The following is a 15,111-nucleotide window of genomic DNA, read 5'->3' as shown; positions in this document are numbered from 1 at the left end:
AGAAACCACTGGTCATATTCTTTTACGTTGAGTTTGACCGTCAACTTCAACTCGGTGTGGCTTCAAATGGCTTGAAGCCTCTTTTTATTGTGTGCCAAAGTGCTGCTTGTTGTGAAGTGAGCCCCGTTGAGTTCACTCCCACCATAGCGTGTGGCCGAATAGATTGTGCTGCACTCGCGATACGCGTTTCCTCGCAGCTCCCGCTCGCTTTGAGTGCTCGGGACTCTCCCACTCTCGGCCAGGCGGACTTGAGGTTGCTTTGAAATGACGAGCGAATGCTCACGAGCGCGTCTGACTGCGCACTTGAACCTGCTTTGGCTGCAGGGGAGAGGACGTCCTCAACTGTAAGATCAGCGCGGGGGGGCTTAATAAAAGGCACCAACGAATGACGACGGGCATAATGACGGATGAGTGCACCTAACGAGTTCCTCTACGACATGGATATTGAGCCCTCGACTAGGATTTAACGGCACCGTGTTCTCCTTTGATAGATGAAAAACCATCGATATGCCTTCTATGCCAACCGTAGCGACAATGGCGCTGTGTTCACGAAATTCAAGGCCTGCGAGCCCGCGACGAAGAGCTTCTGGCTTTCTGCTCATGAAGTCTTTGTTGCAGACTCGGAGAGCGTCCTCCTTCATATTAATGCCAAGACGACGGGCGGAGTGAGTGTGTCGTGATGAAAGTCCGTACTTCTAACAAGGCTTCTTCCCTGCCGTCAACGCGCTCTGCTCACCCTGCCGGTGACGGCGCTCATCTCTTTTCTTTCTTTTTCAACTTCCATTATTTTTTTTTCCCAAAATTGGGGCTAAAAATGAACTGCGTCACTGCACCGAGCAAGAATTCTGTTTTCACAATGATATCGTCTCTCCACAAATAGCGGCCAGGGGGGCTTTTATTTACAGATGAAGGGAGGCCTTATTTTCGGAAGGGTCAACGATGATTGTGTTCCAATGCATCAATATCGACTGGAAAGGTGGAAAAATCCTCAAAAGTGCGCCTTCACCAAAGCGGAGCATTATCTCCGGAATGGATTCGTTTGGTTATTCTGTCTCATTAGATGGTGTAGCTGTTACCTAAGGCCCAGGTCATGGCCAGCGGGTGTGCATTCACAGCAAATGCCAGGGAGCACAGTGGAATATGGAATAGGTTCAAGTTAAACCTTTGCCTTACCCTCCAATCCTCCCTGCGTTTGCATCACACCTTGCGGCAAACGGTACGAGTTGACGAGCAAAACTAAACACCCATTAAAACCGGGCGATGCCTGTTGCCATTTTGAGATAGTCTCGACATCGTTCTGCCCTCTTCAAGCCCTTGACTTGCATTTCGCATGCGGCGGATGTGTCAACATAAGTCGCTGCGAAGGCGGACGCACAGCTGTTGCCCACGATAGTCGCCCGTTCGAACGGTCCCTACCATTGCATGAGAAGATTACGCTTGGCTATCTGCCGCCCGCTGGCTAGTTAATAGCATCGGGCCGAGACGACGTCAAGGCTCGGCCTTCTTGCGCAACAGCGGGACGTGCATGCTTATTGCTGAAAGCTCTCACACACACACACACACACACACACACACACACACACACACACACACACACACAAAAGCACCGTAGCTCATCTGAAGCCTTTTCATCTCTTACTTAGCAGTCACATTCTGTACTTAATTGTCAGTACGTGCTTCTACCACGCCATGCAGGAGAACTATTTGCTTCTTTTGAATCCAGTCTGTGTCCTGTAGAGAGTGATAATGAAAATGTCGGAAAAATAAATCCTGATGAAAAGTACAGATAAGTGAAAAATCGATACTTTCCCCCACTGGTGTCTTAACGATATGCCTTGTAAAACAATGCTGACCTCGGGCCAATGAAGCGAACCGTAACGAAAGGTCGATGTCCAATATCGGCGTTACGATGATGTCAGTTCGCCACTGGCCTTTGCCGTTGTTTCCGCGATAATTCCTACGGCTCTCGGGAAGGTTCCATTTTGAACGCGCAGAAATATCTCAACGTGAGTTCATGGCGCCGCTTTCCGCTACGCGTCCGTGTTTGATCTGTGAATTCTATCAAAGGGTCGACGCTTTCGATTGGAGCCACCTTCCGAATTGGAGGTGAGGCGGTAGCAGAAAACAACAAAAAAAAAAAAGTTAAATTAATAATGCGGCTGCAAAGAGGAGCCGAGCTTGTGTAATATTGATGAGCTGTGCGCGGCGAGAATGACTCATCTGGAGCTGCAGATTCGCACAAGTTGTGCTTTCATTTCTTTTTTCCATCATCGCCACTCGTAATTCAAGACTTTTTCGAATTCGTGAAATCCCTGTACAGCCTAAGCATCAATACATGCTTAGGTGAGATTTTTTCTGTTAATCTCTCTGTGGGCTCTTCCAAACTTAATAAAAAAAAAAAATTTTAAAAATCATTGTATACTCATATGCAGGAAGTGCAATGAAGCAGCTTTATATTTTATCTCGGTTTGCAGCCCTACATTCACAGAGAAACGTGCACTGGTCGGACCTCATGAAAACAAAAAAACCACTCCACGTACTGACAATGTTTTGCAGGCTTTTAAACTGTCTTTTGTTTGTACGCCATGACAATTTCATCATGGTGGCCTGGTTTTATTTGGAATGCTCGCAATCAAGCATGACGGCGGCACGATTGCTCTCGCGCCTCATTAGGCTCGTCTGGAGTGCACGACGACACACCGGAACATTGGAAGTGAGCGCAAACAATAGTGGAGATGCGGTGATGTAATCATGCGATAAATTTGCCTTTCAAACAGTTTGAGCTCGATATGAGACGCTACACTTTTTTCTCGTCCTATTCCGAATGGACTTTTTTCTTTTTTAAGGACAACCCATCTTGGCTACGTACAGTATAAGCTACTGAGAACAGAAGTGGGTGAACTTTATTTTTGTTCTTTTTGAATGAAGGCCTAACTTTCAGATGAATAGTGATTTAGATCAAGGCTGAGTTCCATTCTTATTGCACGCGGCCCTTTTCCTGATTCATCAGTGCAACACCACGGAGCCAAGTCCCTTCCCCAAGATGGCCGCTCTCATGAACCCTGGCTTCACTTCTCGCAGAAAGTGAGCTTCGGAGATTGATAGAAAATTCAACGAGCGAGCAGTGATTCCGCTTATTTATCGTCTTTCATGAATTTGATTTAGGTAAAAATGAGTACCCATAGAAATCACCCAAGATGTCAATCCCACATATTTTATTGAGGCTGTCAAAATGTGGAACCACTCTCTTGCAAAAATGACAAAGTTGGAGTTAGCCCGCCTGAGTTCTCAGTTGCTCATATATGTCACATCATCCCCCAAACACTGCAAATCATTGGCAGGGTTTTTGTGATCATGTGATTGTGGGTCTTCAGTGACTGTCTGTTGTAATCTCACCAAATTGCTTCGATGCTATTGCGCCTGAGACCTTTTGAGTTTGGTGACGTCCTCGTGGGATGCAGACAAACGCGCACATCATTAAATCCAGGGCCATCATCATCATTCTTCATCGTCTAATTGTCACAATAGGCAGCGCAATGGCAATGGCCCACACGTTTTAAATTCATATGTGTCCATCCCGGCCTGCACTCAGCCAACCCGAAGGCTGTAATGACACACTATTTCCCAGTTACTGTCGTGCCCCCAACAATTCTTCGCATCCACCGGCTCAATAATACAATGTTCTCAGTGGCGGTGAGCGCGTTGTGCCCTTTTGGTCGGAGGAAAACGCGATGGTGGAGCCGGGGCGTGGTAGATGTCAGCAAAAAAAAAAAAAAAGGAAAAAAAGCATGAACATTTTAGCCCAGATGGATGCTTCTCAGAATTTTTACCGCTCATGTTTGATGCCCAATCATTTGCATCAGTTACTGTCGAGTGGGGTTTGTACCCCCCACCCTGCAACAGCTCGCGGGAGTTTTTCATTTGCCTTCCTGTTGTGTTGCCTTACTGATGATGTTGCAGTTGTGTCTACTGCACGCGCACGCGTGAGACAAGTGTGCCTCCTTTAATGAGTTTTCCTCATTTTAGGGAGTGCACGTGCGTTTGGGCCGGTTGTCTGTTGTCATGGCGATGAATAGTCTCCCCCATTATCTCCAAAGCGAAAGAGTCAGACGGCTTGAGCTCACACATTGTGGCAATTCTGCTTTGATCGGATTCACCTGATTCCCATCGGGTGCTTGGGACAAACGCTTTTGTCGGCAAACAATACTTTCCATTGTCCAGCAGTGCTTCCCAAAGTGGGGTCCACGGAGCATCGCTCGAGGGCCCGCAAAAGTTCTGGTCTTATCACTTCTAAAGATGCACCAAGTTACTCACGCGGCCACGCCGCTTAAAGGCACACGTCGACTCATAATGTCCTTTCGCTGGGGGATTGATTTGAATTGAATTGTTGGTTCTTATTGCCGTGAAGGAAAGCTGTACATGGGCGATTTCATGTCATTGTGGGGTCGGCGCGGATATCGATTTACAGTTTCGGCCTCTGCGCGGTGAACGTGACACATCAATTATACAAGCAAAGTAATGCACACTGAAGTGCATGGCCGAGCGGCGGCCGCCGCAAAGAAGAAAACACTCTGAGACTCACTGAAAGATGTTCTCTTAATTACCACAATGTTACTTTCAACTGTGGGTTCCTCACACGATTCAAATTTGGGAGCATTTGGTTTTGTTTTTCTACTGTGGTGACCTCCAGATTTGGAAGAACTGAAATCTGTTTCATTTCTTTCATCAAAATGTGACGATAGGCCTATTATGGTTTTTTTTTGTTGTGGTTTTTATGTACACGTTTGCGTCGTCGGGACAGCATCTCCGCCAGGTCCACAAGTCACTATTAAGCACTTTGCCGCCGCCACCTCTCCACTCAGACCTCAGCAGGAACAGCCTGCCCGAGGGTCTGCCGAGCCTTTCGTTGACTTCCCACCATCATTCAGTAAATATGGCTTGGAAACACCAGACACACGTTATCAAACTCTTGATGGCCAAATTTACATGCTTTACACACAAGTATTCTTCAGTTCCTGAAGAAGCAAAGCGTGCTTGCTTGAAGCTGTTCACTCATCACTCGCACAGCTTTATCATGACTCTGTTCGTCACTGGCAGAGAAAGATGACGAAAGATACATGAACTGAGGAAATAAGTTTTCCACCAATTAAGTGGCATCATTTGCAGCGCACCCAAAGATCTCCACAACGACAACATGGCGGTTGGGAATCACTGGCTTAGAAGACAAGACAACGCAGTTTTTTTGAAGCTCCCACATCTCTAGATATTACTTGAGAATACCAACTGTGTATTTCTCCCAGGATTCCGCCAGGGCACCTGCTATTCCGCACGTGAGGCCCACATTCCAATTGGATAGCAGCAACGGGGAATATTTTAATGAATTCATATGCATTGCCCCAATTAGCCTCTGCCTTTGAGTAATTATCAGCGCCGCAAACGTTATGCGCCGAAACTGGGAGCTGCCCGTCGCAACCCAAAGGATTGTGGGAGTTATTTTTAAGCCGGTGGAGGTCAAATGCCCCCCCCCCCTTCCTCCACCCCCACTCAATCCCTCTGCGCACGTTAATTAGCTTGAATTCATTTGTGAAGAAAACGTGATGCGACAGATGAGCGGTCGGGTATCTTAATTCCTTCGATCTCGTCTCGGGGATGCGGGTTGGGGCGAGGGGGGAGGAGGCGTCCATGTTGTTAGAAAGCAGAACGCGGTTTGTCTCGAATGCATGATTGCTGTCATCTTCTGGTGCTGTCACTGTTCACCGCGTTAATGATCGAGCCTCATCTAGGAGCATATTCAGAAGCGGTGTAAACAGTGGGTGCTGAATCACTACAACTCTCAATGATGACTTGGCTCATTTTAAACCACAAATATTTCTTTTTAATGGTGGGGCGGGTATCGATCATACCGGAGCCTACCGCAACTGAGTTTGGTCGAGAGGTGGGGCAAATGATGAACGGAGGCATAATAGCTAACCTGTTCAGGTTTTAAGGAAAAAGAATGGTGGTTTTTTGTTGACAGAAGGTAAACAGAGGGGTGCAGAGGGTCCCAGGAAGGATGCTGACTTGGCAATGGAGTGCTGGTGGGGAGGGGGAACGTCTGGATGAGTCAAAGCAAACACGACAGAAGAGAGTCAGGGTGGGAACATTGGGAATGGCTGACTGGCCTTTGGCATCTTGCGCGCTTTAATTAAACAAGACTGGCTGAAGCAACAGGGAGGAGGGGAAAGGGGAAGAGGCTGTTGCTATGGCGACCAACTTTGGGGAGATGAGAAGCGATGATCATCTTAAGCAGCAATATCGGCGTATTTTTACACATTGTATCATTTGGTAATTAGACATTATACCATTTGATATATATATATATATATATAAAAAAAATAAAAATCATCAAGGGGTGAGACGAGGACGTCCCCCATTCAGCTCGGGTCCTCGACCAGAAGCCAGGAAGCTTGAGGGTTCGGCGCAGTATCCTCGCTGTTCCCAGCACTGCGCTTTTCTGGACCGAGATGTCCGATGTTGTTCCCGGGATCTGTTGCAACCACTCATCTCGTTTGGGGGGTCACTGCCCCGAGTGCCCCGATCACCAGAGGCACGACTGTCACCTTTCCCTTCCAGGCTCTCTCCAGCTCCTCTCTGAGGCCTTGGTATTTCTCCACTTTCTCGTGTTCCTTCTTTCTGATGTTTCCACCACTTGGGACCGCTACATCCACTACAATGGCTTTCCTCTGCCTTTTTGATCACGACATCTGCTTGCTTCGCCATTACCATCTTGTCGGTCTGGATCTGCAAGTCCCACAGGATCTTCTCTCTCTCTCTCTCTCTCTCTCTCTCTCTCTCTCTCTCTCTCTCTCTCTCTGTCTCTCTCTCTCTCTATATATATATATATATATATATATATCTGAGTTGCTTTGGCTTAAAAAAAAAAAAGACATTCAAAACCACTGTCCCATTGTCATTAAAGGTATGTGATGTGCTGCGGTTATTGACATAAGGGGGTGTGTTTCTTTCACTTTGTGTTACACTGACTCCCCCCTCACTCATCAGGAACTTGGCTGGTGGCGAGCAGCAGCTCATCACTCACACAGGATGGGGGTGATTACTTGGCTATGTATTGTGACTCCTATATCTAAATATAGCTCTGGCTGTTGGAGCGGGGGACAAGTGAGGTGGAGGGGGGGGGGCATGACAAAGTCGAGCGGCCTTCATTGATTCTGCAGCAAGGGTGAGACGACCGATGAACATTTATGCTGTGTACAAGCCGGCATGCAAATGGCTGCAAATCTTAATTCAGTGGAGATGATTCGTGAAGCAAAAAATAAATAAATCAAATCCCAGCAGCTGAGCTAAAATGCTAACGGCGAAAGGGCCTGATTTGTTTGTTTATCTTCGTGTAATACAATGGTGCTTTGTTTATTTTCAGTCCAGGTACAAAATTGCCCTTGTGTCATTCAGGCAAGTGTTGTTTTCATTAAACTGAAGAAAAAAAAACACACATTGTAGCCGTGTCATCGCCCAAAAGTCCGTTTTCAAAGTCATCGGGAATGAGAAACTGACTTTTGCGTCAATGCAGCATTGCCTTCACACTTTTGCTAAAGGGCCAATCAGATTGCTCCCATGTCATTGATTCGACTCACAGCCTACCAGAGGCCTTGTTGGATAGATTTTGGGTGAAGATCTTTGTCATTTAGCCTGGGAAGAGGAAGTTACAGAGAGGCTTCAACACATATGCGAGGACAAGTGCAATTGCACCAGTTGAAGATTTGGGAATCGATTCAAATCAGCGAGGGAAACCTCACTTTTCATCTCAGCGTCTCACACTGATAAGACTGGCCGGGGCATCGTTATTTTGTCATCCCTGGAAGAGTTCAAAATGCAAACACTGCCGCAGCTCGATGGCCGCGAATGATGCAATGTCCTGAGCTTCTGGCATTGTTGAGAATGCCACTTTTCTCCGTTGGAGACGCTATTATTAAGAGCACCGAGAGAGTGTCTACATATGGCTTATATGCCAAGTTGAAGAAACGCAAAGGCACTCGGGTGTTTTTTTTTTTTTTGTTTTTAGAGAGGGCTTGAGAAGAGAGGTGAAGGCTAGTCGCTCGCATGCATTAATTGGATATGGATGGCTACCACTGTGTGGGGAAGGAGAGCTCTTTGCATCTGGGGAAGTCTTCTGGGAAGATGTGTCAGAGGATGACAAAAAAAAAAAAAAAGCCCATTTAGCACCGAAGTGTAAAATCAACAAAACCTCTGCCCGGGCTGAATGATCCCAAATGTGTCTCACGGGACAGGCGGAGCAATTCTCCTCTCTAGTGCAGGGGTCCCCAACCGCCGGTACCGGTCCGCAGGGCATTTGGTACCGGGCCGCACAGAAAGAACTTGCCTTAATTCCGTTTTATTTCTTTCGGAATACGAAAGATGTTTTATTTTGAAAAATTACCGGATTCTCCCTTACATCCGTCTGTCACGCTTGACACACGTCAAGCCACGCTTCTCCGTCACGTGACCGATTACGCTAAAAACAAAACGCCACAGCTAGCAAAATGAGTAAAAAACTGTTGGGAGATCGCAAACGACGGCGTCCTTAAAAGTACGTTGGAGACAACTGGATTCAAGTTCTGTCTGAATACTCTGAGATCGCCACAATAGCACTGTTGCTATTTCCGATATGCTAGCTGTGTGAGGCGGGGGGGCTTTTGTGCAGCAACGGCGACTAAAACAAAATGACCAAGTAGACTGGCCATAAAGCACACACTTGAGGTGTCGTTGTCTCCTATTACCCCGAGATGGGACCGTCTGGTTGCAGAAAATCAAGCTCGGGGCTGTGGTGAGTCGTCATTTTCATGCACTTTGAATTTGCGTTGTATCTATTTTGAAGGCATTAAACGTGACCACAGCGATCAGAGTGTTGCGGCCAGATTCGACGCTCCTTGTGTTTTTTATGATTATATTTGGAAAACGCCACCGTTTTCATGCAACTCTTACCATATTATTTTGTTGTGTTATTTCCGCCACACCTTAAACGCCGGTCCCTGAAAATATTGTCTGACATCAACCGCTCCGTGGGGCAAAAAAGGTTGGGGAGCCCCGTGCTGGAGGATCACTTCCAGCCGGGACGATGATGAACACATGCGGTAGCTCACAGATGGAGCTCACTGGAGAAGCGGGCTGTGTGTCTGTTGCGAAAAGATAAGGGCAACGAACACAATGAGAAAGACTAAAAAGCCAACCCGCTTTCATCCTAAATAATGAATCAAGTCTGGGATGGAGGCCACCGTTCTGCAGAACATTTATTTGCATTGCGGTGCTGCCACCTTATGGTAGACGGCGCTCGTGCCTTTTTTTCAGTTGTTAAAATCAACTGAAGGCCGCGCGCCACAAAAGCCACAAAGGCACGGCGGGGGTGGGGGGGAGAACATGCAAATTCCACACAGGAAGGCCGGAGCTGGAATCGAACCCGCGCACTGTGAGGCCGACGTGCTCACCAGCGGCGTGCTTACGACTCAAAGGCAAAACTGGATTTGATTGGGGCTCTGTAATCATAACATGACATACATTCGCCGTGTAAAGTGGAAGTTAAATGCAACCGTGGTTGTACAATTAATTTTAAGTTGATACAAATTTTTCAGAAAAAAAAAATTCAAACAAAACCCACGAAGCACCTAAAGTGCTTTTTTGGGGAGTGTTATCAGTCATGTGCTCGTAGCGAGCAGATGCTAACGTAAATACGCTCATTGCACATGTTGCGACCTTTTCATCAGTCCATATTGTAGCGCCGGCTTATTTTATTGGCCGCGTCGATCGCATTCCCTGATCCTCGGCGTTGACCTTCCGTTGTCGTCGTGGCTTGAAAGCAGCAAAAACTAACATGAGGAAAAGACCGTTGGTTGCATAACCCGCAAAAGGATTGGCCGAGACTTTTAAATGGAAAAGTTCATGTCCGCCTCTCCTCTCCTCTCCTCTCATCTACTTCCCCGCTTGCCGCTTCTGCGCAACGCCGTAAGGCACGTGGGCCGCAATGGTGCCCATCTCGGCCGCGCCCTCCACGTGAAACATCTGGTCGTCAAAGTAGATGTGGGGTCTGATCTTCTCCAGCATGGGGCCCTTGGGCGCCCCCGCCAGGAACAAGGCCTCGTCGATCTCCAGCCCCCAGGCCCTGAGGGTCTTCAGGGCCCGGAGGCCCGAGCTGGCCGCGCTTCGGGCCGTCACTAAGTAGGTGCGGATGGGGCAGTCCAGGCGCTGGCCTTTAGCGTAAAACTTCTTCTGGAGCTTCCCCAGGGCCTCCAGGAAACCTTTCAGCGGACCCTTTCGGGGAGGAAGCGAGCAGATTGTGATTCACGAGGTTGATTTGCCAGTCACGCAATGAGCTCGACGCGGTCTACGGTTAAAAAAGGCACGTCACATGATCCAGCAGGGTGTCCTCGTTTTGGCGCTCGTGTTCGAAGAACTTGTCCAGTCCGTGGGCCTTGAAGATGCGCTCGGATTCGTCGGAGAAGAGAACGGCGTCGCCGTCGAACGCCACCCTCAGCTGGGACTCCGACACCTCCGTCTGCTTCTCCGGCATGAACACGGTTGCCACCGCGATACCTGGTAATCAGTCGGCACTTTCGAAATGATTCGGTCGTCGCGAGGGCCGTCGCTCGGTTGTGAACTTCTCCGACGTGAGATAATAAGGCTTCAGCGTTCACGCAATCACGAAACGGCGCGCGCGCAGATGGCCTCGCGGCTAATGAAGACCTTTCGAATCAAATGTCAGGGACGCCTTCTTTGCCCGACGGCGGCGTACGCGTGTCGCGCGTACGCCGCCGGTCCGGTCACTTTGAGAGGTACTGTAGGTGGTCCTGCGCTTAATCCTCCCTTGAGGGTCTAAACATAGCCAACGTCAATCTGTCGTCTCAATTGGATTTTTGGGTGCTTGCGATTCAGTGTAATCAATGCTGCTCATGTCACAATGCATCCGGAGTAAATGGTCCAGAGGGTTCTTTTTCGTTCGGATGTTTTGCCGCAAAGAAGGATGCTCAAGGCACATCAGGAAAAGAGAAAGAGATTTATCATTGCCAGTCATCCACCTTCTAGTTGTTGACGTGACTCACCTTCAGCCAGCGCCTCCCTGACCTTTTGGGCGTCGGCCGACAGGTAGAGGTCGGTGTGCCAGGCCGCGAGGTAGCCGATCGGACTGCTTCCGCCGGTCATGCAAAAGCGCTCAATGAAAAGATCTGGGAACAACACATTCAAAAAAGGGACACCGCTGCTGCTTTCCGGGCTACTTCGGTGACCGAAGAGCGGGGAAAGGGAGGGAGGGAGGAGAAATGTGGCGGCGCAAGGCAAGCTAGCCAGCGTCGTCATGATCTCGCCCACCGGCTCAGTCCTTTTCCCCCCGTTTGAAAGCAGCCCACGTGGTTTTGAAAGACAAACGCAGACGACAAATAGGACGGAAATGCCGTATCAAACCCTCCTACCAGATCTCGCGTCACTAGTTGTTTCTTTTGCTTTGTATTTGCGGCCTGCTGGGTCGGAGTCCCCCGAGCTCTTTGCACTTGAGCTTTTTCCAGCCTTCCATCCAGGGAAAACATCCTGCGGTCTTTGGGACTCTTTCTTCATATTTTTACTCATCGTCAGTCCGAACATCTCGGTGCGATTTGCTTTTCTCAATCGTGACATCTGAAACGCAGTGACGCTGCTGGTCTGTTTCATTTTTTTAATTGCACCTTTGTAAGGCAGAGTGGACCTTCTGAAAAAAAGAAAAAGAAATCAAGGTCCCCTTCGTATATGCCCAGCAATTACGTCGAGGTCACGGGCAAGAAAAGAATCGCCCCAGTCCGAAAACGTGGGATGAATCTCCAAATGTTAGCTAGCCCAAGGTGTCTCAACATTTTCCGATGAGAAAGCTGCATCGCGGTCTTAATCCTTTTTTAATGACCGCGCCACCCCGGGTGGCTCGTCACCGACCTCGTCTGTGAGACGCTGGTTCAAGATCAACATGTTTCCCCAACATCAGAGGGGATTTGTTTGTCTTTGCTTTGCGATCTGGAAGCGTTTGGGGCGCTCACGCAGAGCGCCGCCAGCGAGATCTAACGCCGTCTCATCTGGCCGGCTCCGCTCCGAATGTGTTTTTGTTTTGAGGGCCCGCCCGCGGATTGACCTCGGCTCCCGCGGGACGCGATTTTGAACCCGACCCAGCGCGAGGCTCGGAGTATCCGATCTCGTTTGATTTGGCGAACGGGAAGCGGTTTGAGTCGACAGAGAGGACGTTTGCGTGGGAATGACCCTCGAAAAGTCAGCTGTTGCAGAAATTGGCTCGTCCCAAACGAGAAAGTCCTGATGAGAAGAAAAAGGTTGCATGGGCGCCAAATCGCCATCTTCCTCGATGCGCTCTTTGCGCGTCCTACGCCTGTCCCTCGGCTCGAGCGAACGGCGTCGCAGCGTCAACACGTGGCCGCGGGCGCTTCAGAAAACGGGCGCACGGGCGGGATGCCGCTGTCGCGTCGGCGCGCCCGCGTTGCGCCGCCGGTCACTTCGAGACTTACTGTGATGGTTGATGGTGTTGATGAGGCGGATCCCGACGTGAGCGTGGTTGTACGTCACCAGCACGATGTCGAACAGCTCTTCGCTTTGCGGGTACAGCTGGCGCAGACGGCTGTTTACCGCTTCCAGAGCCTGTTGACGACACCGCGGCCCGACAAGTGATGATTTGCCATTGCAAATATTGAACAAGTTGAACAGTTGCAGTTATCGGCCTGACCATTTCCCAAGCGGGTCACGGAGGGGGGGATCACTTTTGAAAGCCCCTCACGCTACCGATGTTAGCATCGTCTTTTGGGCGCATTATCGGATTGGAAGAGAAGCAAAACGCTCCATTTTGGAGCCAATTGTCCGTCCGTTTGCCCGTATGTGTCTTTGCGCTGCCGGTGAGTGTAGGTGTCGGTGCACTTTTCTACCTTGACAAACGGGAAAGCGGGTCCCGGGGCGAAGGGTTCGTTCTCGTGTTGGATTTGGTATCGCAGGTATTCCTCCACGCCGTGCCGCTCGAACACTTTCTGCTCCCGCTCCGTTCGGAACAGGACCCGCGTGGACACGGCGATCGTCACGGCGTTCTCGGGCTTGGGCTGCGGCCGCAAAATGAAAAACAAGACCGGGGGGCGGGTCGCTCGCGGTTAACGGGAGGGAAGGAATGAAAGTCAGGGAGGAAACGGATCCGTTCATGCACTTGATTTGAGGAACTCTGGTGCACGGCAAGCGAGGAGCAGCGAGCGATGGCCTCAGTTGGGTGCGGTCGGTCCGGTTCAAGTGAGCACGGGGCGCAGACCAAGACGGGGGCCACGCTTCAAATGATTGGGGAATCACAACTGCCCAACTGGAAAGATCCCCTTTCTTTGTCTGCTTTTTTTCCCTTGGCCGCCTTTGGTCCAACAATTAAAAGAGACTAGAAGGCCCTAACGGCCCACGGCGGTACGTCGTGGGGAAGCCAAGGAGCAGCCGGTCCGGAGCCGCGTTGCGTGCCGGCAAGCGCAAATAGTCCCGGCAACTCAAATAACACGGCCGACACGTCACCCGACGTGGCCGGCGGCGTTTGCGCATTAAAACTCCAGCGCGCCGCCGTATTCCGAGGCGATGGGCTGCGTTCCAAGTGGGGCAAAGTGTGGCGTCGGCGGCCGTCGTGCGCTCGTTCCCAAGCGCTGTGCCGGTGTGTCATATTATCGCATTCAATTTATTGACTGCAAATCATGGATTGTATATTTGCTAATCAATATATTCCGGCGACGTGGTGACGAGCCGAGCGATTCGGTCCTTTTTCACTCGATGGGGGGAGGTGAATCAAACGGTGGAGGCCACCCGTTGCCTTTGGTACGACAGAATACACCTGGGCCAGTTGGCATCTTTGTATGCAACAAAACAATCAAACGGTGGAGGCCACCCGTTGCCTTTGGTACGCCCGGGCAAGTCGGCATCTTTGTATGCAACCGAACGGGCCCAGATTTCACACTCGCTGTGGTGGACCGGTCGCCCGTCTTCAATTTCATCTATTCGGTACGGGTGGGAGAAAATATTGACGGATCCTTGTCAAAAATAGCAATGTTACGGCTGACTGAGGCTCGGTATTCTTCTTCATGTACTGCCAACTCTGCGTGTCAGAATGGCCATAAAAGCACTCGTGTTTATCATGCTTCAAAAATATATTACCCAAACACCAATGACGGTCAGGGGCTGGGGGGGGTGACACCTTTTACTGCTGCTATCACACCTGAAATATTGTTAGTGTTTTGCATGCTTGATGTGCAAGTTTTACCTTCCGTAATGATGCATTGTAGCTCATACTATCTGGTTTTTTGTATAGTGGCAACCACACAATCTCTCTCGAAATCAACAAATCATGAATTGCATTCCAAAACAATGATTTGAACATGCCGCAAGCGGTTCACTTTGTTGTGACTGGCCGGCGTGGCTGGTTAGTTGAGGCGGCGGGGGCGTGCGGTCATGCGGCCGTCACAGAGGAGCTCAAGTGGAGGAGAGCGACAAAACAAGAGCGCTCGGCGGTCCGTGCGTCGTACTCACAAAGAACACGCCTCCTTCCACCTTGCGGGCCCGTCTGCCTGTCACCTTCGGCACAATGACATTTTGCAGTTTGAAACTCGGCGCGTCCGAACGAAAGGGGTTGGTTGTTGGCTCGGAGGAAGTTGTGATGACGAACCAACAAACAGCAAACGGCGCGATGGACGTGGGAAAAGGCACAAAGAATGAGCTCACAATGACAAATCCAATTCCATTCACCAAAAACAGCAAGAGCGATAAAACGCCTCTGCGTGGCTTTACTTTGTCGCCTCATTTTGCGGGCGATATCGGGGCCGGCTCGTTCGTGAGAGAAGCTCGACGCAGGTCCGCCCCCCCGACTTTGAATCTCCCATTTAGCTTTGCTCTTCGCGACGTTTGCGACATTGTGGAGTCGGTTTACGCTATGAATAACGTGTCATGCCGTCGGAGGCGGGCCGAGGGAATGGCCGGGGGGGGGGCTCGGCGGGGCGTCTTTTGGCCTTTGCTTGCGATCCGATACCCTCGGCGTTAACGGCCTGCCCTCTGCCAGCCGGACCGCGGGGCATGCCTCGATCACATGACTCCCCC

At 50.0% G+C, this 15,111-nt stretch overlaps 1 protein-coding gene across 2 annotated transcripts in view; it reads right to left on the bottom strand.

Annotated features, from left to right (window-relative positions):
• Positions 1 to 9,259: 9,259 nt before the first annotated feature.
• nt5c1aa (5'-nucleotidase, cytosolic IAa) overlaps positions 9,260 to 15,111 on the bottom strand; it is a 7,537-nt gene continuing 1,685 nt past the window's right edge. Inside the window, exons 2-7 of one of the 2 annotated variants that reach the window (XM_019858181.1) lie at positions 14,548 to 14,592; positions 12,933 to 13,100; positions 12,522 to 12,651; positions 11,088 to 11,210; positions 10,397 to 10,581; positions 9,260 to 10,299 (exon numbers count right to left, since the gene is read on the bottom strand). In XM_019858181.1, coding sequence (XP_019713740.1) covers positions 9,961 to 10,299; positions 10,397 to 10,581; positions 11,088 to 11,210; positions 12,522 to 12,651; positions 12,933 to 13,100; positions 14,548 to 14,592 — 990 coding nt within the window. In that variant the 3' untranslated portion in view covers positions 9,260 to 9,960. The remainder of the gene's footprint in view (positions 10,300 to 10,396; positions 10,582 to 11,087; positions 11,211 to 12,521; positions 12,652 to 12,932; positions 13,101 to 14,547; positions 14,593 to 15,111) is intronic. The other variant, XM_019858182.1, reaches the window with a different exon arrangement.

Source organism: Hippocampus comes, unplaced genomic scaffold, assembly GCF_001891065.2.
Source record: "Hippocampus comes isolate QL1 unplaced genomic scaffold, H_comes_QL1_v1.1 scaffold429, whole genome shotgun sequence".
NCBI lineage: Eukaryota > Metazoa > Chordata > Actinopteri > Syngnathiformes > Syngnathidae > Hippocampus > Hippocampus comes.
Note: the sequence above shows the minus strand (reverse complement) of the source record. Positions and strands in the feature narration are given on the sequence as shown.